The sequence below is a fragment of the Parus major genome, chromosome 7, assembly GCF_001522545.3.
Source record: "Parus major isolate Abel chromosome 7, Parus_major1.1, whole genome shotgun sequence".
In the NCBI taxonomy this organism is placed as follows: Eukaryota; Metazoa; Chordata; class Aves; order Passeriformes; family Paridae; genus Parus; species Parus major.
This window is the reverse complement of record NC_031776.1, coordinates 11002263-11029932: the sequence shown is the minus strand read 5'-3', so window position 1 is coordinate 11029932 and position 27670 is coordinate 11002263. Positions and strand designations below refer to the sequence as shown.

General features: G+C 38.6%; 2 protein-coding genes across 3 annotated transcripts; one reads left to right on the top strand and one right to left on the bottom strand.

Annotated features, from left to right (window-relative positions):
* Positions 1–390: 390 nt before the first annotated feature.
* On the top strand, positions 391–14955 carry TMEM237 (transmembrane protein 237; the record flags this gene model as incomplete). Its single annotated transcript, XM_033516130.1, has 13 exons — positions 391–471; positions 2265–2296; positions 3201–3211; positions 3710–3766; positions 5103–5216; positions 5583–5697; positions 6275–6432; positions 7042–7165; positions 8090–8281; positions 9151–9224; positions 9712–9805; positions 10601–10722; positions 12250–14955. Coding segments are annotated over 13 exons (1242 nt in total), but the record flags the coding sequence as incomplete, so codon positions are not given.
* Positions 14956–16163: 1208 nt separating this feature from the next.
* On the bottom strand, positions 16164–27620 carry STRADB (STE20 related adaptor beta). Of its 2 annotated transcripts, none has more exons than XM_015635477.3 (12): positions 27387–27620; positions 24817–24873; positions 24406–24486; positions 23935–24034; positions 23194–23315; positions 22622–22730; positions 22034–22157; positions 21402–21573; positions 20886–20990; positions 20424–20653; positions 19814–19856; positions 16164–19362 (listed from the first exon to the last, which is right to left on the bottom strand). In XM_015635477.3, exons 2-12 carry the CDS (start codon positions 24826–24828, stop codon positions 19210–19212), a joined length of 1251 nt encoding a protein of 416 aa, XP_015490963.1. In that variant the 5' UTR covers positions 24829–24873; positions 27387–27620; the 3' UTR covers positions 16164–19209. The 2 variants fall into 2 exon arrangements, with proteins under 2 accessions (XP_015490963.1, XP_015490964.1); XM_015635478.3 differs by having other exon boundaries at positions 22622–22700.
* Positions 27621–27670: the final 50 nt, after the last annotated feature.

Below are 27670 nucleotides of genomic sequence, written 5' to 3'. Positions count from 1 at the left end.
GGCTCTGTGGGGCTGCGGCGCGGGGGGCCGGGCTGCGGGCTTGGAGGGCGAAGGGAGCTTGGCCTGTCTGAGCGCTGTTGCTGAAGGGATGTGGCGGGGCGCTCCCCGGCAGCAGCCGCTCCGGGGAGGCGGAGCTGAAGCGCGACGCGGGAGCGGAGCACCCTGGTAGCAGAGCGCCTCGGGAGCGCGGCTCCTACATCCTCTGCTCCTGCTGCATCCCGCCGGAGGGGGAATGTAACCGGCCGCAGGGTAGCACGTTTCTGCCCATCTTTGCTGCGGAAGCAAGCAAGCATTTCCTCGTTGTATTTTTTCATATGAATCTCTCAAAAGAAAATCCGCAAGGCTTTAACAAATCTGTAAAGGCTGCTTCAGTGTTTTTAAACATTCTGAACATTTAAACCTTTCCTTCTCAGCGTCCTGGAATGGACACATGGGGAGTTGGGTAGTTCGTTTTTCCCCCTGAGTTTCCAGGTGGGTCCCACTGTCTAGTGGCCTGGCTCAGGTGTGCAAATACAGGGTTTGACCGAGGCAGCAGCTGCCCGGTTTTGCGGGAATCTCTTGCTTTCGGGGACACGTTGGAGCACTCAGCGGCTCTTCTGTCCGTAACAAAATGTCCATGGGAACCTGTCCCCAGAGTCACCCTTTCTATGAAGTTTGGAGTGACTTACTCAGACTCTGTGAAACTGCAAATAGACCAAAGTTGATACCTCTATGGCAGAGCTGGGGACTGTAATACAGATAGATGGACAGATGAGTATTAATGGTTGGCTACTTGCATGTGTTTTCCAGTGTTGCAAAGGATAAATGATAGAGAAATCAATGCACTTGCCAGCTGTTTTGTAGAAGGTAACAAAATAGAGAGGTACTACAGAGTATAGAATTACTACTGCGTAGGCAGTGAATGCTGTGTAAAAAGATTGTGGCTTTTGTTTGTTTTTATGGGGTTTTTAGCTTTTATTTTTTTTAAATACCAAGTATCTTAAGCATTTAATATTTACTGCCACAAGAATGTTGGTAACAATAGAAGTAATGAGATCTTTATAACCTTTACCAATATAGTGTGACCAGTCCCCACCTGCTTGTTGGGTGCCACTTAGGGTGTGCAGTTCCCTACCTGTGTAAATGGTACTTGCTGTCAGTCTTCAGCATGGCCAAAATCCAAGTGAGAGATTTGAAGTCTAATCCCACAAACCCTTCCTTGCATGAGGCATCTCATTTGCTTTAGATAAACAAACCAATATAAGATTTGGTTATAGGAATTTGTACCAGCATGCAAACTTAAGTGTTTTTTAGTGCAAGTAACATTAGCTGCTGTTGAACAACCTGCCCTTGCTTCAAATGGGAGTGGTTCTGGGTCCTGACCCAGGGGCAGGAGGGTTCACGTCCAGCTAATCCTGGCTGCCTGAAGTTTATTTTTAGTTCAGAATTAGCTGAGGTTCAATGTGAGCAGCGTGAGGGAGCATAGACCAGTTCACAGTGCCTCTTTCAGGGAACTACTTCAAATGATATGGGAAAGAAACAAGTGGTGAGTTTGAGGATCCTTGAGTCTTACCAGTTTTACACCCCTTTTTATTTCTGGTATCTGAATTTTCTGAGCATCGGCAATATTTCTCTGTGCATCTATTCTTTCAACATAATTGTGTTGTACAAAATCTGAAAGTTAACTACTTTTTCTAGATGAGAGAATGGTAGGAGCTCAGTTTCAGATTTTTATCAGGAGATACTTTTAGATTATAGGTGTTTGACCTGCTGGTAAATATGTTCAAAAATATATGGAAAAATAATATTTTACAATATTTAAAAGTATTTTCATAAGTGAGCTTATTTGCTTTTATTGATTTTATTATTGTTCTGAATTTACATCTTCATTAATAGAAAATACTCTGCTCATGTATACTGCACAGTTATACTGAATGCATAAATTATTGCAATATTTTATATTTACTTAAATAGAATGACTAATAAGCTTTCTAATGCAAATGAAATGAAATGTGAAAATTGTTGAAGCTGAAATGCAATCTGTGCTGCACACACAGAAGTTAGCTGTGTGTTCCTGTTGCAGTGCCCATCAGAACTCTGGTAAAGACATATTATTCCAGCATCTTTTACATCTTGCTTTTATATAACATCTCCGTTAGGAACATCTGGCTATTTAGGAGGCGTACAGAGTAAAACATACCTTGGACATTCTGATCTGAAGCTGTTTTCTGAGAGGTGGTTTCATACTGGCAGAAGTTGACTTTTGTTTCTCTCTTGTCTTTCAGTGCCCACCTCGTGCCCTTCCTCCAGTGCCAAGGTAAAATCATTGCATTCTGTGGAACTGATCATGATGCTGTACTGCAGATTTTGAAAGTAATAACATTAAGAGAAACAAGTCTGATTAACATCTGAGTAGCAAAATTGCTTTTCTTGCTAATTTATTGTCCCAAAATGCTTTACAAGGAATGCAAAGCATTTTAAAGTTTTATAGAAGCCAGGAAATTTTACCATATTACCCCAGTTTTAATACTCATGAGAGATAAACCCTAAAACCCTTTTCAGACAAATATTTTAGTTTTAACATAGTCTGTGTCCACATCTAATATAGTTTAATTTTTGTCTGTTTTAATTTCTTTTTCCTCTCTTTTTTTTATTTTGTGTTCTTTAGTTTATTTGAATCACAAATCCTTTAAAAAAGGAATTTCTGGAATTAGGCTAGATATTCTATAATCGAGATTTAGGTATATATTAGTTTGATGTAGTATAGGGAAAAAATGGGCTATTTTTCACTGTGAAAGGAAAAACAATTATATAGTTTTTGTGATATGGTACTTTGGAATTCCTTCAAAGTACCTGGAAGTACATGTGATTTTTATGATTGTTGACAGATTGTGTCTTTTTAGTGATGTATGGGCTCAAGTGTTTCATAACTTTTCTTGGTTTGTTATATACCAGGCAGTAAGATAAGTTTTAATTAGCCAGGTGATTAAAGCTTTTAATCTGATCCACAGTTAGCCAATCAAGAAATTGTGCATAGTCACCAACAAAGTGCTTCGTACCCTGTTATACACAACTGCTCATAAAGAGGAGTGGGGATAAGGAAATTAACCATAAAAGCAGCAGTGTGAATTTCACTGTTGTGAATTGTAATTGAATCAAAATTAACTTTCTTTTCATCTTTTTACACTGCTCATCAATAACTTTTCTTCTTCAATATGAAGTGGAAGCCAAGGTGAGTCACTAAAGAGAACTACAAACATTGGTAGTACCTTTTGGTGGTATTCATTCTCTTTTCCTAAATGCAGGCTGGTTATTTAAACTGGATACCTGTGCATTGTTAGAACTGTTGTTTTTCTTCACTCTCTTTACTGTTTGCTATTTCCATCAAAGTAACTGAAATTCTGCCACTGTGCTTTAAACAGTAAGTTTATTTTTCAGAGCATTATTCAGAGTATTTCAGTTTATCACTTAATACACGTGCATGTGTGTATTGAGCCTTTGCTGGACATGAGACTTCTTACCCTGATTTCTTACCCTATTTTCCTAACATCTTCTGTACTCCACCTCCTTGTGTGAACTGGTGAATTGTCATCTTACCTGTAAAAACAAAGAATGCCATAATTTGTAAAAAATAATCTATTTCTTAACCTAAATTTAGCACGGCTGTTAAAAAAAGGAAATGGATGTTTCTCCTTGCTGTGCACACATACTTCTGTTTTATGTTATGCAGATGAAATTCCACTCAGTCGTCCCAAAAAAAGGAAATCCAAAGGAAAGACTCCATTAGGTAAGGTCCTGCCAAGACTGAAAACTGTTCTTTTATTCCTGCCATTTTTATCTTTCTAATGTCTTTGCATAATTCATTAAATAGACATTTCCACCTATAAGCTGCTTATGTTGAATATGTTAAGCACTTGAATTTTTGAATGAACTAAGATAAAACTCAGTTAGCAGTCTGGTTCAATTTCAGTCCTCGGCCAAATAAAGTCACAAGTTAATCACTCCTTAATCACAGAAGAGTTGACTCTAAAAGATTATTAGTATCAGAGCTTTGTGTTTTTACAAGAAGCAGACCTGCAGAACATACTGTTTTAAGCAAGATTGTAAGTTTCATCTATTTTGATAAAGCAGAACATGTTAATAGAATCTAGTGTATTTCTATAACCAGTTGACTTGGATCCATATAAAAGTTTGGTGAGTAAACCTCCTTTATTTGCTTAAAAGTGAGGCCTCATTGACAGACCTTTAAATGCAACAGATATAGCTGTCACTAGCAGGATATCCTAAGGATTAGGTTTTGTTTACTGTTGTTTCCAGTCAGCTGAAAGATGATGCAAAGTACACATTTTGCCATTATGTTGCTAGTTAATTTTGCATTTTTGCACAGTAAAAGTTTGTAACAGGTGCATAAATTTTAGCTTGAAGTGAAAACAAATATTCAGTTGTTACTATAAAAATTTTAGTCCTTGAAGACACTATTAAAAAACAGGTGTGATGTAAAATGGAGAAGTAATTTTGTCTTTTCTACATCTGATCATGCAAGTTGATGCTGCTGCACTATAATACGAATTCATGTTAACCTCTCATGGAAATACAATTCCTCTAAAGTGAAATAATTAATCTCTCAGACTGGAGTAAATATTCTTCAATGGATTTTTTCTGCTCCTTCCTTATTCTTGTGCTGTATGTTTAGCATTTAATTTTTTCTTTGATGTGATGCCATTTTGCCTTAGCACATATCTGTGTGGATCACCTTGTAATAAACTATTAATTTTTTCTTGGCTCTTGCATTATAATCTTTGCACATAGAAAAGAGATATATAGAGGTGTAGTTCTTTCTGGTGATGGATTCTTTTCAGACAGTTCTCTGCTATATGCCCAAATGGGAATTGTGTTACTTCTTGGATACTTACAATTCCCTCCTGACCATGAAACTGTTACAGTGAAATACCTTTGTATATTTCTACTTCTCATCATTGATTCCCAACTCTTATATTTCCTATAGCCAATGCATTTTCATTTGTTGCTCAGCTGGGCAGCAATGTAGTAAATGGCAGCTTTCTCTTGCCTGTTTCTCGGTGGCTCTGAATTCAGGCTGCTGGGTCTTTTCCTGTGGTTTTTAGATGGCATTGTGCAAGCAGCGGTTCGTCGGCAGTCTGAAAGCAGCGAGCCCCTGACCCCTGAACCGCCTGATGCCCCTCCTCAGAGGAAACGCAAGAAGAAGAAAGCACCTACTGGTATGTGAGATTGTTGTAGATGGGAAAGAGCAGTAAGTAAATCTTGGGAACACAGCAATATTGTTGGAAAAAGTGTATTTAGGTTTAAAACATTTCATGTTCTTCTTTACCTGTAATCTCTCTGTGAATGGTATCTCAGAGTTTCACTTTCTGGTTTCAGATTTCATAGGGTACAAACCTCCACGAAAATAATGGATATATAATTTTGGAAATTATAGAATACTTTAGATCATTCAAAGCTCAGATTGTGGCTTTTTTTCGCCACTCTTTTTATATAATAACTATTTATGTATTTAGGTGAATGTATTTCCATTTTTGTGAAAGCTCTGAAACTTTCATGTTGGGTTGTTTTTTTTTAATCTTCAGATTCTGAGACCTCTTTCACCCAGCAAAATGTGGCATCCCTATTTCAGAATGGAAACGGCATGGATGTCCCTGAAGCTGAAGGAACAGTGATCCGCAAACAGAGAAAAAGAACAAAGTGAGATATAACTAGTATAGCCCTGAAATAACTGGAATATCTGGACATAATAATGTCTGGAATAACTCTGACAGTGAATGTGGCTGAGGAGTATTTTACATTGTCATTTGACAAAAACGTAAAATCTTGAAGCTCACAATACCATTCAGCCTGTGTACAGTTCTTTCCAGGGTTAAGATCTAACTTTATTCACTTCTTTGTTCTGTGTATACCTGGATGCATCACAGCTCTAAATATATTTTCATGAGCCTAATAGTTCAGTCACAGACATGAAAAAATTAGAATTTGGAACTGCTTTCTATCATTTTTACTATCTTAATTTTATGAAAGTTAGCATTTTTTTTCCCAATTGTTTGAATATGTTCTAATTGTTAATCTCTTGATATGGAATTGGTCTTACGGTTTTAGTCAACCAACTCCATGGGAACTTTAGTCCTTAAAATTATAAACAGGGTAATATTAAACAGGTCATAGTCTGATGGGTTCTTATCAAACATGTTAAATGTTCGTAGGAACCTTTGGATTTTACACATTACCTCCTATTCTTTCTGTCCCACTGTGTGTTCTGTGCCAACAGGAAACCTCGGCCAGCCGAAGTCAGCTCCAATGAGCTGGAAGTGGAGGAGGAAGACATCATTGAAGATGAGCAGAGAAAGAGCCCAGATCAACAACCTGTGTTTGCTGCTCCCACTGGAATTAGTCAGCCTGTTAGCAAAGTGTTTGTTGAAAAAAATCGTGAGTTCATATTGTGATTTAAGTAATTTAAGAACATTCTTGCAATTAGAAGAAGCATTATTGTATCTAAAATATAAATATTGTAGTATTGGGAAGAATTTTTTAAAGTTTTCCAAAACAAAAATTATTTGGAAATAAATACACATGGTAATTTTTCAACAGTGAATGCTGGTGTTGCTGTGCTGGTATATTTGGTTCAATTTTTTAATTCCATGGTGGGGGTGAAAAAGGTTTCAAAGTACCCAGCTGAGCTTTTTTGACTTAATATTGTCAAAACTGTTACTTGCAAAACGTCTTTCAAGTGGAAGTTTTTTGCAGGACGTTTGTGGTTTTTCTTGTATTGTTTTGGGTTTGTTTTGTCCCAGGGAACACTGAGTAATTTCCCAAAGTGCTTTGCACATTGTTAACTCCATAGCTTGACCCACCAGGATGCATCACTCTCACCAGAGGCATCCTATATCAGTGTAAGCTGACAATGGGCAGGAAGTGGGGAGAAGAAATTTTCTAATGGAAATTCTGATGCTTACAGCTTTTTAACACTAATAAGCATTCATGTAGAAATGTGAAAGCAAACAGAGCTCTCTAAAACTGATTCCCTTATCCTTTCAGGGCGTTTTCAGGCAGCTGACCGTGCAGAATTGATTAAAACCACTGAAAATATCAATGTACTTCTGGATGTGAAGGCTTCGTGGACTACTAGAGATGTTGCCCTCTCAGTGCACCGAAGTTTCAGGTGAAAGATAAGTGTTCTGATGTAAATAAACATAAATCAGGGGTTTGGTTTGGTTTTGTTTTTTTTTTTTTCCTCCCTGAAAATTAGTGTCTTTCCTCTATAGTTGTAGGGTATTTTTATTTCTTTTGGATATTCCTAATAAATGGTAGTTTGGGGTTGAACAGGTATAAAGTTTATCTGTCCTCTAGCTTTTGGTATTTGTTGTCAAGATTATGTATTTCTACTTTAGACATCACAGTTGAAATACAGCTCAGAAAAATAATAACTAAGAAAGCCATATTGCAAAGATTCAGACAAAATCTCAATAGCAAGTGATCGAGCTGATAATCAAAGCATTAGTCACCTACAGAAATATGTTAGAAAATAAGACTGACCCATCATGTGTATCACCAGAATAAAAATACCTAAATTCAGACAGTCCTCAAAGAAAAATCCTGCTTGGTGGGAAGAGAGAGGAGTGAAATTGCACTGGAGGAATAAGCTTGTGCATAATAGCAGAACCATTATTTTTTTACTATGCAGTTGTTTTGTGATGGAGAATGGGAAGATAACAGACATTTTCTTCTGTGGTGTATCTTACCTGGAAGCCTGGGCTTTCTGCTCCAGCTTTTGCTTAGCTTGATGAAGATGTTGAAAAGATTGTCTTGGGGACAAGTTAGAATGTTGTGTAAGGGGCAGTGGTCTTGGGAAGCTATAGGCAGCTACAAGTAAAAACTATTTGATGCCTATGCCTGGTGCAGTCTGGTGTGATGGGAGGTAACAGAACTCTTACTTGAATTTTTAAAACTAGATCAGAAAAAGCACTCAGAAACAATCTCTGAAAGGCCTTGAAAAGCAGGGTTGAACAGATGGATTCATGGGCCTTTTTTATCTATATGTAATTCAAGATGTTAAAACTGGTCTAATGTTCTTTCCTCCATTCAGGGTGTTGGGACTCTTTGCCCATGGCTTCCTTGCTGGTTATGCTGTATGGAACATCGTGGTTATCTACATTTTGGCAGGAAATGAACTTTCCATGGTTTCTAACCTGCTTGAGCAGTATAAGACAATAGCATACCCAGCTCAAAGTTTGTTCTATTTTTTGCTGTCTATCAGTACAGTCTCAGCCTTTGACAGGTAAAACATATTTGTATTTGAAAGCTGTGTATTTTTAATTTGTGTATATGGTGTTCCTTTCTCCTTTCTGTGGCACATTTTGATTTGCTGTTGATGATTTAACTGATACACGCAAAGAATGATTTGTCATATGGCTGTCAAATACAGAAGGGATGTACTTGTGCATCCAGACCTTCAGTTTCTGTCTGGCGTTTGCACCCTGCTTCAATGTACCGCTGCTGTTTATGGCATCGGGAGGTGAAACAAATGTAAGAGCTGACCTGTTGTTTTTAGGACTGGGAAGAGGGGTGGAGAACAACAAATGTTTCTATCAGGTTCTTTTCATATGAATCCATTGTCTAGTCAGGTTTGAAACATAGTTGAGTGAACAGTTTTCCTGGTTTAGCTGGGGTTTCTGCATTATAGATTAAGAGTGGGAATGAAAAGAAAGAAGCTCAAAAAAAGATCATTAAGTAGACTAGATTCATGGATGTTACAAGAAAGATAAGGCAGGGGAGGAGTTGGTGACAGGAAAAAAATTGTGACTTTTTTTCCCTCCAAGGATATCAGGGAGGAGTCCCAAGTTACTCACATTTGCTCCTGTAAGCAGTGTAAGCAGTTCCATTAGCATGGACACTGAACTGAATGGCAAAGATTAGAGGGGACAGATGTCCCCAGGTTCCCCCTGTTTCAGAAAGGTCTGCAGTGTGAAACCTCATGGAACATCCTCCTTCATTTTGAAATTGGCATAATGGGGATCGTTGCCATGTGTGTGGGTTGTATATTAAGGCACTGTTACAGAGGCAGAAAAAATAACAATAGAATACTCTTAGAGGAACAATATCATTATTTTACTGGGCTGTGTTAATGACTCTTGATTTTATTATCAGGATTGACCTGGCAAAAGCAGCAGTTGCACTGAGGGGCTTTCTTACCCTAGACCCAGCAGCACTAGCTTCTTTCTGTAAGTACTTTGAAATGGATAGGAGGCTGTCCAGAAAATATGGTAAATGGAAAACTCCATAGTCTTTTTACTGAAATCTTTCTCTCAGGTTATTTTCTGCTTTAGAATAAATTACTTGCTCAGTAGTTGATAATAGGAAAGGCCATAAACACTTTGTTCCATGTTTTTTTAAAGCATTTGCAGTAGTAGCATTAGTGAGGCTAATTAGTGAGATCTTTTCCATTTCGTAGTATAGAACACAAACCTAAAAAAAAAATAAATCTAGAATCACAAGGTGCAAGCTTTGATGTAGCTCATGGATTGCAAAAGTGCAGAAACCAGAATTTGATAGATATGGGGAATGTTAAAGAAAAAAGAATGAATTAAAGTAGGCTATGATTGGAGGCAATGGAGTGAAAGGAAAGAAAATGTAGTGATTAGTACCATGTCATGATGAGACAGCATTTTGGGAGTTTGTATCTGACACTACTAATTCCATTTCTTCCAGTGTACTTTGCTGCTCTTATCTTATCCTTAAGCCAGCAGATGACATGTGACAGAATCAATCTCTACACACCACCTTCAGAAAATGGCAGTATCTGGTAGGAAACAAAGAACCACTTCTGTAAATGTTAACATAGCTCATTTAGGGACACTTGTCAAACCAGCAGATTGAAAAGGTTGTACAAGATATGTAAAAAAGCACTGATGAAGGATTTTATTTTTGAATTTGCCTTTGAACTTGTCCAGAATATTTGATATTTTCACTGAAAAATAAAAAACTCAGGGATGAGTTTGATCATGTTGTTTGCAAATCCATTTTACCTCAAACAAGAATTGGAATGATGCTAGAAATGTCATTTGGCAGGAACCTTAAGAACCTTAAGAATCTCCTTTGCTTGAGAGTGAGACCGTACTGAGATTTTAGGTTCAAGGGCAGGACATTCTGTAGACAGTCAACACTGTTTTTGCAGGAGTCTGCCACAGGATGCATGGGCTTAGCAGGCAGAGCTGGCATTTAAATATAAACTATGGTTTCATGTTAAGTGATCCCATCCAAAACTGTTACCTTCTGAAGTACCTATTAATGGACTCAAATTCTGGTAGCACAAACTTTTAAAGTAAACCAGGAGAAGTAGAACAAAAGCATTCATGTGAAAATTTTCTGGTTTGGGCAGTTTTTGCAGGGGGTGGATGTTTAGGGTTTCTGTGGTCTTCGGTAATTGTTCTCTTTACCAGGCCTTTGCAATACAAGACTGTCATGGTCTTGTACATGGTACAAGTAACTCTCTTTTCACATCTGGCTTAGAAAATTTGTTTTGATGTTACTCTGTTGAAATTATTATTGTAACTTCTGTGCACCAGTGGTGACTGATGGTTTGATGTGTCTTTCCCAGGACCGCAGGTACAGAGACAGAAATTGTTCATTCGTGGGTTGTGGTGAATCTCGTAGTGTCTGTTCTAGTTGGGACAAGTTGGATCTTTTTAAGTTCCCGGCCAGAGCTAGACCACAGTGAAGGTAGGAAACACTGACAGGCAGAATGTTGTTTATTCAAGTTGTTGGGATTTTTCATCTGCTGTGCTCTGCATTTGGTGTTCAAGACTAGTCCTGAGAAATTTTGTGACTGAGGAAAAACAAGTATCTCCTAGCAACCTTGCATAGGAAATGCTTCTTAGGATGCTGGTGTCTGTGCTTGGTATTATAAACATTAATTTAAAAAGAAGAGCTTTACTTGTCCTGTCTGAAGCAATGTGAATTTTGAAACATTACAGAACGTCTCTTTTCAATAAAGAGAAAAATAATTTTAAATACTTTAACAGTATTTAAAATATTTGAAATTCTAACTGTGTCATAGAAAATTCTGTAATGTTATTAATGTTCCTTCTGCAAGTGTTAAATGGGTTACAAGTTCAGCATTATTTTCAACAGGACATGGCAGTAGTTTTGGGAACTCCCTAGCTTTGAAAAGTCAGATTTCTGCTTGCAGAGCAGGACTTCAAATGAGGACTGCTTGTGCTGGTCCAGGCTGGAAGAGGGGGAAGCAAGTTCTTCTCATAGAAGAAACTTGGCTAGAAACTGGGCCATCCCCTCCTTTTGTGTTCCACCTGGGATCCAAAAGGTGTGCCCAACTCAGCATTCCTGTCAAATGCATGCAGCCTGTCACTTGAAGGTATGCTGCACATAAAAATCCCAAGTTTCCACTTAAAAGTCAAAACGTATCCTAAGAACACCATGAATTGAAGCACAGATTTGTGTTTGGGAGGCTGAGGATTCAACATGCCTCTTCAAATTAATTTTGAATTTTTATGTACAGGTGTCCATATTTCAGCTGGCTCCAGTTACTATGTTTGTTTCTAATAAATCATTTAATGAGTGAAAAAACTCCAAACAGCTAAGTGGTAGCCTTTACAGTCCTCAGTGGTAAAATTTATAATAGATGCTTAAATAATATTTAAAATCCATAAATAATAAAGACTTAGTCAGTTAATCTGGTGGCAGAATTTTACTCAGGTTTTGATTAAATTTTTGATACTTGCATGTGCCTACTAAGATTGGAAAACCACTTTGGAAATTTCTAGAGAGAAATTCATTAGTACTTTTTCCAAATAGAAAGAAAGTTTAGTCTGCTAAGGATGGGGTACACTAACTTAACACTGTGAGGCACAGAGCAAAGACTTCTAAAAATGAACAAGTTTCTAAACAGACATCTTCCTTCCTGAGTCTGACACTCTCAAAACTTTAGCAATCCCTCAGTCTAATTCAGAGTTGTGTTTCAGTGTCCATGTTGAATGCACAATGGTACTGCACATGATCAACTGCTAACATTGTCACCTACTGCTAACATTGACAATTCTGTCAATTTTGGGGAGCAGCAATAGTTTTCTAAAAACATTGGTGGCCCTTGCCATCACTGAGTTGTTGACGATATGATTGGGATGAAAAGCTGGAGGCTTGGGGGAATGCCATGGTACTTTTCAGGAATAATGGAATTGTATCCAGGTGAAAGTTTTCAAAGAAAACATAATTCTTTCCTTTCTCTTTTAGAATTGATGTTTCATTCTGAAATCGTGGAATTTCCTCACGGAGATGTCATACCCAGAGTTCAGCCATGAGGGTGGAACAAGAATTTGCAGATATTGTTGCTGTGACTCCTGGCTCAACATATTGTGTATTATAGCTGTGTATTATAATTTTCATAAAGAAAGAAATGTATTTTTATATTGTATATATTTAATGTTGATCTTTTTATGTATGTTACAGTTTCCAAATGTGATTGAAAACTTTTATACTTTTGCTTTTTATTTTACAAAGCAGATTATCCCTAGTGCATAAAGTCAAGGTAATTTTGTAAATACTGCTACCTACATAGCCAAAGACACTAGAGGGATGCAGAAGATCAGGTGTTCAGTGCTTTTTTGACTGCTGTACAGTCTTCAACAACCTACTTTTATTATTAATGCAAACAGCAGTTAGCTTATCTGATTTGGTTAAACATTTTCTAGAGATTAAAAAAAAAAAATCTTACAACAAAATTAGTCTACAGAAAATGTATAACAAAACAAAGCTAGGAAGCATAAACCCCACCAAGTTAGTAATCTTAAAATAATCTGCATTTATTTGTCATAAAATATTTTTCTAGAATAAAGGATTAAATTGTCAGGGATTTTGTTTAATAATCCATTAAAGAGGTCAGTTTCTTAACCTTCATTTAGTTCTCTTGGAAAAAATCTTGATAACAAGTTCTTACAGGCTGATGTAGATATAAGACAAAGTTTTAATGTTGCAACAGTTTGGTCAGTTAAATACTTCTCACTAAACAGGATGTATCCATGTTTTGTAATTTCTCAACTGTCAGGAAGTGTAACTATTCCAAAGCCACTCAAAAGTGTTCTGATTTCTCCTTATCTGGTGTGGCAAGTGCAATCATTTTGTTCACTGCTCTTTCTGAACAGACTTGGATTTCAGACAGTAAAAATGTCCTTACTCCTACCTGTTTTGGTGGAGATGGTTTTCTGCCATATTGTTTTGTGTTAGGATAGATTGGGAAATGTCTTCCTAAAGTTACCAGAAAATGCTTATTAAATCTACCCAAAAAAGTCTGCAGCTACCCACCTCCTATGCAGTGACAAAGCAGTAATTGGGGCAGGTGGTGGGTTTTGCTGACGAGAAGCAACATTCCTCTTCCTTTATATTAAAGTGGCAAAATGGAAGCATTGCAGATGTGAATAAATACAGATACATTGCAGGACAAAACAATCTCCTTAGTAGATACAGACAAGGTCTACTAGTTTCTAGTTTGAAACCATTTATCAAGAAAATATCACCTAAAGCCCAAAATTTGTTTCTATGTGTTACTTAAGATAAATTGACATTGCCTTGCTTGATTTAATATGTGTATCTAGGGATGGTTGTAAAAGGGGTGCACTTGTCAAAGTTCACTGAAGAATTACTGAACTTCTTTAGTAGTGAATTTAAGAGTAACCAGATAAGACTTGGAAGGAAATGTCAAAGAGCTTTCAATGGTTTTTGTGCTAACTTTGTGCTGTTACCTGGGTTGCTTCAAAACACAGTGAATAACTAGGGCTGTTGCTGCCCTTTTGAGGACTTATGTTCTCTTGTGTCCATTTAGCAAATTTAAGTTATTCAAAAATTCTGTGTTCATGACATCGTTTAAATGCTGTGGTAATCTTGGCGGGGAAGAAAAAGACATCTAGAGGAATGAAAAGATATTCCATAGCTGTTGGCTGCATTCTGAGGCATTCAGTTTGCTCTGGGAAGGAGCCCTTAGCCTCTTTTGTAAATGGTTGTGGCTCTTGTGTCTGTATTTTTGTAAAACTAGAGCTAAATTATGGCTGGCACTGCATTGTACATTAACATGGAGGGTGATAAAGGGTGCTGGTCTCCCCCAGTTGTGCTCTGATGTTCTTGCCATGATTTGGCTGTAGGAGATGAGGGATGAGACAAGAAGTGTTCCCATGTAGTTTGCCACCACACTTTCTCCTCATGTTATGTGTTTGCTTGCAGAGTCAATGACCCTCCTGAAGATGAGGTTACTAATGGCATGACTGTGTGACTTTTCTTTCATCTTTCTATGGTCAGAAGTATAATTTCGGCCATAAAATATGGAGCTCAGCAGAGGTGTGCTAAGGCATCACATCAGTGCAGGAAAAACTTGGATAACATCATTGCTTGATTTCTGACATTAACACTAGGAATTGGCCTTCCAACTATCCCTTAGACAAAGTGATGCCACCAAGAGCCAGATTCATTCTTAGTGTGAAATATAGTAGTTTTGATATGGTTGAGCAGGGATTGAATTAATCAACTTAATGTCATCAGTATTTCAAGCCAGGCTTGCCTTTCCAGTGTGTATTTTTAGGAGGATCAGAGTATATCCATATTTAAATTAATGAGTTTGGAGGTTGCCATATAAAAAGCACAATAAACAGTTTGATGGCTAATTATCTATTTTACAAAATACTTTTCATTCCATTAAGCCTCACAGTGGAATATGAATTTAAGTGAGCTTTTTTTTAGTTTCTTGGAAAGTCTTAGAATGAGTTTACAAAAAAGATGTTGAATTCTAGAACATGCAATATTTGTAGAAGCCTTAACTGAAATGCCTTTGTGCATTTCCATGATATTGTTTTTAATGCATTTGTGTTAATGAAAAATGTTTTCAAATATGTTGGTGCCAAGTTCTTGTTTTCACATATATGAAACAATTAAAAAATTGCTGTAAACTAGTTAGAAATGATGGTACTACTTTGTCTTGTTTCCAGGTGTTTAGTCTGTTTAAAATAAATCAGCCTGTCTGTGGATTTGCGATGGGAGGCTGAGGGGCTGGCTAGGGCTGATCCAGACTTGGATGGACAAAGCCCCATGCAGCTTGAGCACAGGCTGGACTCCAAAGTTAAACTGTTTTAATTACTTAAATTGTTCTAGTAATTTAATATTTGGTTAATTTCGACTTGGTTTAAATGTTACTCACTCAAGGCAGTTTTCTCAACATGAAGCCAGGCGGCATTAATTTGCAGTGTCTTCTTAAAGTAGTTTTGGTATTGCTGAGGTAAACTTTAAGAGGGTTATGATTAGGTGAGAATTGCTTGCTTGCATATTTCCAGCAGAATTAATTTAAAGGACTGAAGACTTTGGGGCATCAGAGAAAACCATCAGGTAAATACCTACAGCTAAGCCTAAGCCTTACCTGTCTCTTCCTTTTTCGTGAAAGATACTGCTTTCCTCAGGGCGGCTGCACTTGAAACTTCTGTGTAAGTCCACAGACACTTGCAGAAAGACTGTTTTCCCTGGCTGTTATTTTTCTACTGTGCCCCCGGGGCTGCTCGCTCCCTTCACGAAGGGCAGGAAGGGCTCCCGGCCTCTCGCCTGAAACCCGCCGCTTGTTGCCGCTTCTGGGGACAGGTGCTTTAGGGCATGTTTTTTCCTGCCGCGTGTCGCCATCCAGTCCCCGGTGCGTTTGTTTGCCGAGCAGCTTGTCCGCCGCGGGGACCCCTCGCTGCCCCTCAGCCACGCCGGCCCCGGGGACCCATCTCCCCCTCAGCCATGGCGCCCCGGGGACCCCTCTCCCCCTCAGCCACGGCGCCCCGGGGACCCCTCTCCCCCTCAGCCACGGCGGCCCCGGTGACCCCTCTCCCCCTCGGCCATGCTCGCCCCGGTGACTCCGCTGCCCCTCAGCCCTGCCCGCACCGGCCCCCGCCCCGGTGACCCCTCTCCCCCTCAGCCCTTCCTCCCCTCAGCCATTCCCGCCCTTCTCCCCCTCAGCCCCTCTCCCCGCGCTCTCCGTCAGCCGTTTTCGGGCAGCGGTAACGGCCGCCAGGGGGCGGTGGCGGAGCCGCTATGCCGGACTCGGCATGAGGGGAGGGCTACCGTCGGTCGGTGGTTTGGGGCAATGCGATCTAAACGAGAAACCAGTCAAAATGGAAAAATTTCTCACGTGCTCCTACACACGAACCGAGCTGTTCGCTTTAATAATATTGTATTTGAAATTGATGTAACCTATCCTTCGACCTGTAGAAGTTGTAGAGGCCTCTCTAGCTGAGAATTCCCTGTACAGTTTCACCGTACGGTATTCAGTAAAACAGCCACGAGAGCACGGCGATTCAGATGGACACAGGCAGGCCTCAAACAGTGATACAGAGACAAAAAGCAAGATCCTTTCGTGGATAAACATGCCAGATGTAATAGTTAATCCCCATAGTGAAAATAAACAGATTAATGTACTTTGGAGGTGGGGGTGGACCCTCTCCACTCCCCACTGCAACAAACAAACTCAAATCAAAATGCAAGACAACCCCCCAAATATCCCAAAACAAACCAACCAACAACCACTTTTGAAAAAAGAAAATAAAAACAAACAAACAAAAAACCCTGCAAATTTTAAATTGTTTAAAAGTCCCACAGTAAAAGAGTAAGAACAAAGTCTGAAACAGTATGGCTATGTAGGTAAATCCAGTAGTAATGGTCTATTCTATAATTATATCTAAAAATAAAACCACCACTCAATTGCAGCTAACATCACATGGGCTTTTGGGGCATTTTTCCAGAAGTTTCTGTGACTTTCAGATAAGAAATAAACATATATAGAACTAATTTATAGAGTAGAAGTAGTTGTTTTCATCTGGGCATTATGGAGGTTTCCACAGGCACCTGTTTAAACTTAATATTCTTTCCTTCATCCTATCTCAAGTATTTTCAAGTATTTCTGGTTATTTTAAGAAATCACAGTGCCTCTTAATTTCTTTTGTTTGAAGAGACACAGTTGTTGAGAAGCTCTAAGAGTAAAGACTTGTAAGCTTTTAACTTAAAACTTAAAAAAAATTCTATTTGATTTTCTCCTTAATGTTAGTACAGAAATTGGAACAGTATTGAGAAATGTTTTTTGATTTTTTTCACATAGAGGGCAGCAAAGTAACTCCACTGGAACACGAAGTGGTTTGAATAACTTTATATTGACATTGTTATTAGTATGCAAGTTCAATTTTATAGAGTCCACGACATTTGTTGCAAGAGAAGCTTGCAAATACTAGCAGTCAAGCTGTCTGGAATTTTCTACTGGTTTTAACAGTATTAATGTTTATTCAGAGATCTGCAATTAAAATATGTAGAACTTCATGTGTGTTCTCACTTACTTGACTTGGTTTCTACATGTACTGTTAATCAAAAGTTACTTGTAGATATTATCTAATGTAATTGACTTGCAAAAATCCAAATCTGTAATGGTTAAGAATTAAGAACGTGGGCTTCACATGAAAATAGTGTCTTCTCCAAGAGTACATAATTATGTTATTAATATTTTTTAATCAGAATAATTTTCTAGTTTTCACAACTATTTCCTTACCTAATGATTGACATAAATATGGGGTTTTTTTTCCCTGTAATAACAAGTAGCTGTTATAACAAGTATGTAATTTTCCTGTAATAACAAGTAGCTTGTAATAACAAGTATGGCTGGACTATGGTGAAAACAGAAGTCCAAGTATTATAGATATAAATGGAAGTTATTTGTTTATAAGTTTATTGACAAGTCTTTAATCTCAAGTTAAACATGTTAAGTTTAGAAATATAGAGCTCTCTTCACAGCATAATGCGTAGAATCAACCTTTTTTTTTGATAGTTTTATGTAGTCATTTAGAATTTCATGTGTCTCTCAGGCTTGTATTTCAGTCATTTGGTCTTCAAGACCTTGTAGCAAAGCTGCTGGCAATACTGGCAGTATTCTCAAAGTCACCTACCGGTCTGCTCAGCTATGGAAGACTTGAAGACTTATGTGGAATGTTGTTTATGTTGAAAACTTAAAATATATCCATCCAATATCTATTTATACTTTTTTACTATCATCATGCTTCCATCAGGAAAGTACTAGTGGCTTTGGGACACAACTTTTGCTACAACATGATGAGAATATCCATTTTTTTTTTTAAAAAAAGCTGCTTTTATTCAGTTTGAGTTGCCTGGTACAGTATGAGAGATGAGAATTTACTGAATTGTAGGGAGAAGACAGCTTTTCATCTGACTTAGAACAGGCAAATTCACTAGGATCTATTAGTTTCTTAGTACGGCTGAATTGATCCAGGGGAATTTAACTGTGCCTTGCAGAAGAGGCTTGTTTGCCAGCAGCAATGCCAGTGAAGCTTAATGCATGTTGCCTTTTCTTCTGAGAAACAGTATTAGGTTCTGGTAAATTCTGGTGGTGAACAGGAATACAGTATAAATAAAAATATGTACAATAACTTTAGATTATTTGACTCTTCAAAATTAACCCATACCTGCTAGAACTCAAGACTTACTTTGCATAGTGAGACATCCTCAGATTAACTGCTAAAATGACACAACAATAAATAGAGGAGCAAAACCCCAGATTTGTACTAAGAATGTGAACAGATGCAAGAGCAGGAGTCCCACTTCCAAGCAGCTTAACTTCTTTGGGCAACACACAGTATTAAAACTACATGAAAAATGGTGCATAGCTAACCTTTGGCAAATATGACAGTGTATCAAGTGAGAAAAATGTCTTTTGAGAGAGAAACATTTATTTACATAAGCAACAAATTTGTGCAGCTTCACATTTCAACTTGGAGGTGGAAGATTTCTCCTTACTAAAATGATTTGGGTCATAATGAAAAGACAAATAGATGTTTAGGTAAGATCACAGACAAACCCCTGGCCTGAATCAGAAAGGCATGTGGCCTGCAGCACTATGAGCTGATAATACAGTACAGAGTAAGATTACAGCAGAGGTTCTCTTGTTAAGAAAGGCTTTGAAAGAGAGAGGTGAGCACTCAGCCATTCTTTACACACAATTTTCCTTACAGTCAGAGTGAGGCACACTGCATTTTGTGATGCCAAGAGGAAGTTAATGAATTATAGCCACTTCATGGCATTTCAAGTATACTTGGTCTAACTGTATTTTAACCATACAAAAGCAGCAAATACAAATCACATTTTCCTTCTCTGAAACACTGGAGAGGTATCATTGGTATTTATTTAGAATTCCCAGTCTGTATCATCTTGATTTGTGGCAATATGTCCAAGTTCAGCCCCAACTGCTGTTGAGGGCAGTGCCAAGAACTCTGACCTGTTATTTTGAATAGGAGGTGGTAATAGGGACAGTAGTGAATTCTCTGTTTGTTCCTTTATCTAGAAAGAAAAAAAAGTTAAAACAAAGCTGCGCATAAAAGCCTCCATAACTTTTCAACTGACTTCATTAAAAGCATGGGAAATCAGAGCCATGTTCTTGCATGTTACAATACTGAAAGTAAAAGGATGAGAGGTTTTGTTTTCACTGGTCTATTAGTCCTTCAAGAAGTAATGAAATCAGCTGTGCAGTTCTGCTTTAAATTAAGAATATTAACCATTTTAAAATTAGTTAGGCTACCGTTAAGTTAAATCAACTTCATCAATAAGGAAATTGATTAATCTTATGCTTTCTATACTCCATATATACCATTTTGTTAAAAAAATTCTGAAGCAGGTATGCTCTTACAGGATGCTTTTTGGCTCCAGATAACTTCATTATTTTGTAATCTAGCTCTTTTTGTGGCTTATTTAGGTTATAGCTGTGTCATTTAATGAAATATATGAAACTCACCTGTTTGAAGAACGTATGCGAAAGCAAACTGCTTGCTGATGGCCTGAATCATAAAATGAACAATATAATTACGTTCTGGAAATTAAAATACTGCATTTGGATAATGGGCCAGATTGACAAATAAATTTAACGCCTGTGGTTTTTCCTCCACAGGACAAATGTGAAGAATGAGAAAAGCAGCACACAATTTCTACATTCTATGCCTCAATTTGTAATTACAGCACTACTGAAGAAATTTATTTTTTAAGGCCTTTTCATGTTTCTGTTTAACAAGAAATTCAATGCCTCATTCAAAAGAGACATAGAACTGAAAACATATATTTCAGATTTCTGGGGTTTTTTTCCTTTACATGTTTGAAAGTTAATTTTACTTGTTACAAAGCATAGTAATATTACAAGAAATTCAGGGGTCACATGACTTTAAAAGTTTGATTCCTTTATCAGACAAGATAATTCTTAAAATAAAAATGGAAGTGTATTGTTTTACATAGTACATCTGCTCTGAAATTCTACTCTAACAGCATTCAGCTGATTACTGTATCCTAAACCGTGAGCTACACTTGATCTTGGATTGAAGTGACAAAAAAATTAGTGTTCACCAGAACATTACCTTTTCTCAGGGTCCTGTTGCAAGCAAAGTTCCACCAAGTTGTGGAATGCAGGTGAAAATGTTTTGGAAAAGGGCATTTGAAGTCTTTCACTGGTCATTGTGCGTGTCATACTCTCACCAATTCCAGAATCAACACCTGATCGAGAATTTTTCATCCTGGATTCCCCCCGGGGAAAGGTATTTATATCCCAAGGACAGTAGGTGGGACCTTTCAGCTTTTGCAGCAGCATCTAGCAGGAAGGAATAGCAGTATGAGAGTTCAGCAGCTATCCAGACCTATTCAAGGTAAGCTATGAAACTGAAGGGATGGAAAGATTATTTATTCTAGAAAGAGAAATGCATATTTGAGGTAACAAAAAGCAGCCACTATTTCAGCAGTAATAGCACTGGTTTCTGTGAGTAAAACAAAAACAAGAACAAGCTCAGCCCGTTTTTAACTAGAGATAAAGTTGAGCATTATACCTGAGTGCGAGGCATATCTTGAAACGGAACGTGTCCGTTGGCTAATTCACATGCTGTAATTCCCACACTGTAAATATCAGACTTCATGTTATAGCCAGACAAATCCTGTTAGAGAAGGAAGACACTATTGGTCACTGAGACCACTGAGCAGTGCCAACAAGAATACAAGTACCTGCTTCAAAACAAGATTCTAATACCCCATAACCTACACAGTATTGAACCAATTAAATTGTGAAACCTCAGACTTTTTGAGAAATCTGATAGATGTACTGAACACAAGTTTCAGGATTTGCAGTAGTTTCCAGGATGTTTGGGTAAAGAGTTTTAGTACAGCATCACCTTATCAACAGCTTTAGAAATGGTTTCTCTAAAAGAATTAAAAATTCAGTACGCACATGTATTTTTAGAAGTTGCAATTCAACATCTTCCATTGCAATTCTACAAGCAGACTTAAGTTGGAAATTGAGTACTGCTACTAATTTTGAATAGGAAAAATTATGTGTAATTTATACTAACCTGTCTCAGTAGTTCAGGACTTAGCCAAGGAAGCACAGATGTACTAAACTGGGGGAAATCATACACCACCTTTGACTTCTGTCCATTGCTAACTAAACTGTAGAGGTTGTTTAGGCCAGAGAGAGAAACCAGCCCATCCTCTGAAATCAGAATGTGGCTAGCTTTAATATTCCTGTAACATAAAGTGGTAAATTTTAGTTTTAAGAATTACTCAAAAGCACGACTAGAACAGAAAGGCTTTCATATTTCATTGACTTACAGTGAGATGCTAGCATGGAGTTAATCTCTCAGTTAAGAGAGATGATCAGGAAAAAAGTGACAGAAATTGGAGAAGAGCCCTTCTTCCCTGCAAGGGGTGTAAACTAAGGAAGCCCTTTCTATAACTCTGGTTTTCTTCTGCTTCAAAGAAACAAAACCAGGCAGAAGTATAATCCCTGTAAAAACTGGCTTGAAGAAAAGTAGAAATACATTTCCTCTTAAAATTTTACAAACTTGGTTCTGCTGAAGACCTTCTATTGAAAAAAAATGTTACTTGTACACTGTCTGATATAAGAAGGTATACAGGAAAAGGAAGGAAACAATACTTAAGGTAAGACGCTGGTTCTGGTTCTTACCTATTGACATTCTCCTACCTGTGAATATATCCATTCTGGTGCATGTAATTTAATCCTCTGATTGCACCAAACAGAATGTTCCCTATCAAAGCTTCGCTCATTCCTTCAGGAAAGTAAGTCTTCAGCAGGTGTCTAGCTGAACCTGGAAGTAAAAAAACCTAGCTAGGCCTAACAAGTCTTGTTAAATTACTTGTCTATGCTTCCCTCACTGTATACACTCATCTAGAGCAGCATTCTCATCTTTATACTGACTTCGGTGCATTATTACTTGGATGTAACTGATGCCCCATTGTCATGCTTCTGTTAACTGGAAGTCTGTGCCCAACCTGTATTCAATGTAAATAGGTCTTCTATTAGCAGAATAAAGCCAGATACATCTCCCAGTTACCATTCCTCACATGGTGAGTGCTAGGACTAAGTGGAATTTAATGCAGTTCAAATACCAGTTTTCACTGGGGAGGAAATCTTCTCTAAACAAATGGTTTGGGAGAGTCTGGTTTCTCTACAAGACAGGAGATAGATCAAAGAGAAACCTCTCATGAACCATATAGTCTAACCTGTATCAGCCCTTTTTCCTATTCCAAAATTACAGTTAACAGTTCTTACCATAGGCCATGAATGGGGAGATGACCCAAAGCCAGCTTCCAGCTGTAAACACTGTCCAAAATGTCATTATGTTGGGATGCTGGAAAAAGTGTGATAAAACCACCTCATTCTATGGAATTAAATGAAAATGGATGTGTTAACCACAGAACAGCGGTCCTACTAAGAGCACTAACTACATCAGTTATCAGTATAGAGAACTGTTTCTTTGCAATTATACAAGATGCAGGTGATGTGAATAGCCTGCAACACAAATGTAAATAGCTTGCCTATAATTGCATTTGTCTGAAGTAAATCTAGTTTGTTCATAGTCCAAACTTTTGGTGTTAAATAAGAGTACAGAACATATTTCAAATAAGCTGCAAAATTACAGAAGTATTTCTAAAGCAATTGTCAGCTGCTGTCTTCAGAAAGCAACTCTCAAATTTACACATGCATTGTGTTTATTATGTTCTACTCCTTTGGAGGGAGAAACTTGAATGAAATGACCCAGTGCAAGCTACCTTTGTTCAGTAATCTCATATGTATTCCTCTCTATCTTCATCAGGCTTTGTAAAGAAATGTTGTTCCTTTACCTGTAAGGCTTTCAAGTGCTCTTCAGAGCAATTTTCAAGATCTGTGATCCTTACAGCAACTTGCCTGTCTGTAGGTGTATGCCGTGCAAGGTAGACTGAAGTTAAATTGTTGAACCTTCTTCCTGAAACCAGAAATGGCTACCTTAACATTGGAAAACATAATAATCCATCACATGGTTTCCTTCATATTTAGAGATCATTTTCCAGTTTTAAAATTGCAATTGATAGAAGCGTGTCCTTTTCTTTGAGAATGCCAAGACCTTAAGTAATTGCAGTAAAATATATGCAGCAAATTAGTTGAAGCATGGCTGTACTATTTTGAGAACAACCAAAAGTGTTTAAACATGTGTTAGCATCAATTATACATCTAAATGAACAACACTTAGTATGCATATTCACATAAACATATGCATGCATAGTAGGATCTAAGGCAGCCATCCTTAGAACAATCAGCTTGGGTAGCCAAGTTACAAGACATGATGTTACTTAAGGCTGCATTTATTGTCACATACCACTGATTCTGAAAACTGACATGTACATGCACAAACATCAAGAGACAATTTCAGGTAGTAGTTGATTTGTCTTAAAATAAGAGATTACTAAACTATGAGCAATGCTCTGCACTTTTCTCAACTGAGACAGAAGAATAGTCCTTTATGTTCCAAACTTACTGTTTTCTGCAATTAACAATAAATTATTGATAGCAGGAAGAAGAAATACTTTAAGGTACATTCATGTTACCTATTTTCAGCTGGAGTTCATAGTGAGAGACATTAGAAGAGCAAAATACCATTTCATTTTTTCCTGTAGATGGGGGAACCCAGGCTAGATCAGAATCAGCCTAACAGAGAAAAAAACAGTTCTCAAAATTACTATGTAATTTTTAATTACATAGTAATATATATTTTTAAAATTAATGCAAACATGTTATTAATCCTAAAGTCCAGTACTTAAATAAGAGCATTCAAGCTGGTACTTTTACCATTACTAAGACTTAATTTCATGAGCTACAAGTTTTATGTGTGTGTGTTTGTTTTCACACTGGCACAAGATTAACACTTAGATACCTATAGTCTTCTACCAAAGTGGAAGCCCCAAAGTACTCTTGTTTATTTTTGTTGTCAGCATTTCAATAAGCACTCCCTAATTAGGCTATTTTTAATATCCACCAGCTTCATACTTAACCTTGAGAGCTAAAGTTTCTATTCTTACCAGGCATTCATGGATGCTGCTCTGAGATAGCTCTTCTGGTCTGATTGATTCAACTGGTGTACGCAGAATACAGGAGCAGTCCTTGAGAACAGAAACAAGTGAATGTTGGTGGAGTTGATGCAATTTATTAAATATTGCAGTGCAAAAATGTAAAAAAGCAGGAGCAGTTCAGAAAGTCTTCTGCTACAAGTCAATCAATCAAGGGGTTAAGAAACAGCATAAAGCACTTACATGGCAGACCTAGAGAGGAGACACACCAGTCTCCTTCACCAAAAGCTGACACAGTGGAGTTCAAACATCACAGCACTGTGGAAATTCCCTCAAGCAAAACATTTCACCAGGGCTTTTCATATTAAGGTATAGCTGGGTAACAAGGTACAACAAGGCCAAAGTTTTTAAAGTCAAACTTACCAAACAAGACATGGAACCGCCTTAGGTCAGGGGAAAAGTCATACACACCCATTTATCCTAGGAAAAAAAATAAAGTAGCAAAGTAAGATGATACATAAACCTGTCATAAACTTAAACCTCCTTAATTAGAACTGTGAGGCATTCCTGTCAGCTATCACACACAAACACCCAGAGCTCCAGCTCAGGGAAAGTCTGCTTCTATTTAAGTAGAAAATCAATTTGAAACTCCACACTGAGGACTACACATTAACTCAAGTGTTCCTTTTTAATTTATGGGTTTAGAAATTTTATTGCCACTTATGAATAAACAATTTAATTGCAAGTTAACTGCACAAGTGCAAAAAGTGAAAAAAAAAAACAGATTCATGAATCCTTGGCAGTTTGTAGGAAAAGAAATCATTGTCTGTTGTTATAAAGAAGCACAGCTGTGCTAGGCAGATCTTGGCTTGGATGTGTGCAGCTGAACTAGCTCACAAAAAAAAAGCAAGGCAGAAGCAATTGCACTTCACATTTCAGAAGTGAGGGAGAAAATACTATTTTAAGGGATTTGAGTTAAAAAATAAAAAAATAAGCAACTCCCTCACAGATCAGAGTAGACTCTCTCAAAGTCCTCTAGCAGACTTTGTGTCTGATGCTTTGAAAGCTTAGGCAGTGAGAGAGATGTCTAGTAAGCGTATCAAAGCTTCTGTAAGTAAAGAATGGAACTATTTTACCTTAGCTATAAACAAGTCTTCAGCAGTAGAATCATTAAGGTTGGAAAAGACCACAAAGATCAGAGTCCAAGCATTAAGTTAACACTTCTAGGCCCACCATTAAACCATCCCTAAGAATTACATCTACGTGTTTTTTGAACACTACCAGGGATGGTGACTCCACCACTTCTCTGGGAAGCTTTGACAACCTTTCCAGTGAAGAAAATTTCCCTAACATCCAATCTAAACCTCCCTTGGTGCAACTTGAGGCCAGTTACTGTCATCCTATCTCTTGTTATGTGGGAGAAAAGGCCAACTGCCACTTCACTATAACCTCCTTTCAGGTAATTGTAGAGTAGAAGGTCCCCCTGAGTCTCCTCCAGGCTAAACTCCTTCAGCCACTCCTTGTAATACCTGTGCTCCAGACCCATCACCAGCTCTGCTGCCCTTCTCTGAACACCCTCCAGTGCCCCAATGTCTTTCTTGTGCAGGGCTCAAAACTGAGCACAGTACTTGAGATGTGAACTGGCCTCACCAGTGAGTACAGAGGGACTGGTGACAGGTCCTGCTGGTCACACTATTGCTGATACAAACCAGGATGCCACTGGCCTTGGCCACCTGGGCACACCACTGGCTCATGTTCAGCCAATTGTCAAACAGCAACACCAGGTCCTTTTCTGACAGGCAGCTTTCCACACATCATGAGGAATGCTACTTGGTGGCTGATAAAAAAGTCAGCTACAGGTAGTATGTTATTATGCCATTTTTTGTATGAAAGTTTACTTATAAAAGCTGAAGTACTATACCAGAAACGGATGATTTTGTTTATAAAGGACCTAAGCTTAAGTATATCCTGCATTTAAATTATGTATGCTACTTAATCAAGGGAACACTCTTGAAAAGCTAACAAGCCCCCACCACTCCATTCACTGACAAATATCCAATCCATTCCAGTTACATTTTTACCCTAAAGATCTGCTTGGAGATCTGCTGTAATTCCTTTTTAGAGATACCAGATGGAAACAAAAGTCAACCCGTAGCAGGTACTGGGCACCTTCAGAGGATCAGCACCTGACTTGAATAACTTCACTGAGGAAGTTTGTAGCAGAGTAGAAAAAAACCCAAAACAAACGCAGGTGCTTCAAGATACTGCCCAGCACTATAATGGCAACAGCATCCTTCTCCTACCTGGAAAGAAGATGCCTCATTCTGCTACACAAGACAATTTATTCTGCTGCTTGCAGTATGAGACCACAAAAGCTAAGCTGAAGAATAAAGTCTTAATAGCTATGATATACAAAGTCAAATTATTATAGACTTAGTTCAAAGATGTATAGCCAGCCAACAGAAACATCCGTGATGCACATTTATGCAAATAACACTAAAGTTTTAATATTTTTATTTTTTTTCTTATGTAGCTTGACATTGTTTCCATTTTTTCATACGGCTTTGGATCATGTCCCCATATAAACCTTCCCCTGTCCCCACATTTTTCCTTCTGTACTGCAGGTTTTTTGGGGTTTTTTTTGTACTGTAGATAGTGACAGTGTTGTACAGGTTAAACAATATATTCATCACACTTTGGCCAAAGCTTCAGCCAGCTAACAGTGCAGAGCAGGAAAAAAACATAGAAATCTGTGCCTGTGAGCTAGGGGAGTGTGAAGGGTCCGGAGCCGAAGCCCCGGTACCGGGAAGGCGCGTTACTGGGTTCTGCTGACGCCGAGCTGCAGCTCCTACTTCAGCGTTCTCAGTGACTGAGGCAGCTCTCGGTCGTGTATCTCGAGTGAAATGATCCGTCCGTGACAAAGCACCGGAACGTGCGGAAGGACGCCCCTCAGGCTCCCCTGCAGTTCCTTACTCGCTCCGTTAAGTTCGTACCTCGCTTTCCTCGCTGGGCCCCCGCCTCCCTCTGGCCTCCCGCGGAGGCCGGGACAAGGCTCCGGTCCCCGCAGCTTCCTCCCGAACTCGGTGTGCGCCGCTCCCTCTCTGTCCCTGGCCCGTCCGGCTTGCCCCGCAGCGGGGCAGAGGGCGCGGCCAGCGCGGAGCCCGTTCCCGTTCGCCGCCGCCGGAGTCAGGGCCGGGGGCCGGCACCGCCGCCGCGCCGCCCGCCAGAACCCCGCCCCGCTCCCGGCCCCGCCGAGCCCAGCGGCGGGGGCCGCTCG

What these genes read in the sequence shown, in the direction of transcription:
- STRADB (XM_015635477.3), bottom strand. An exon ending in AGCACTTGAAAGCCTTACAG is followed by an intron (nt 22,731 to 23,193) that starts GTAAAGGAACAA and finishes TTAATTCCATAG; the next exon opens with AATGAGGTGGTTTTATCACA. An exon ending in AAGATATGCCTCGCACTCAG is followed by an intron (nt 20,654 to 20,885) that starts GTATAATGCTCA and finishes CCTTCCTGCTAG; the next exon opens with ATGCTGCTGCAAAAGCTGAA.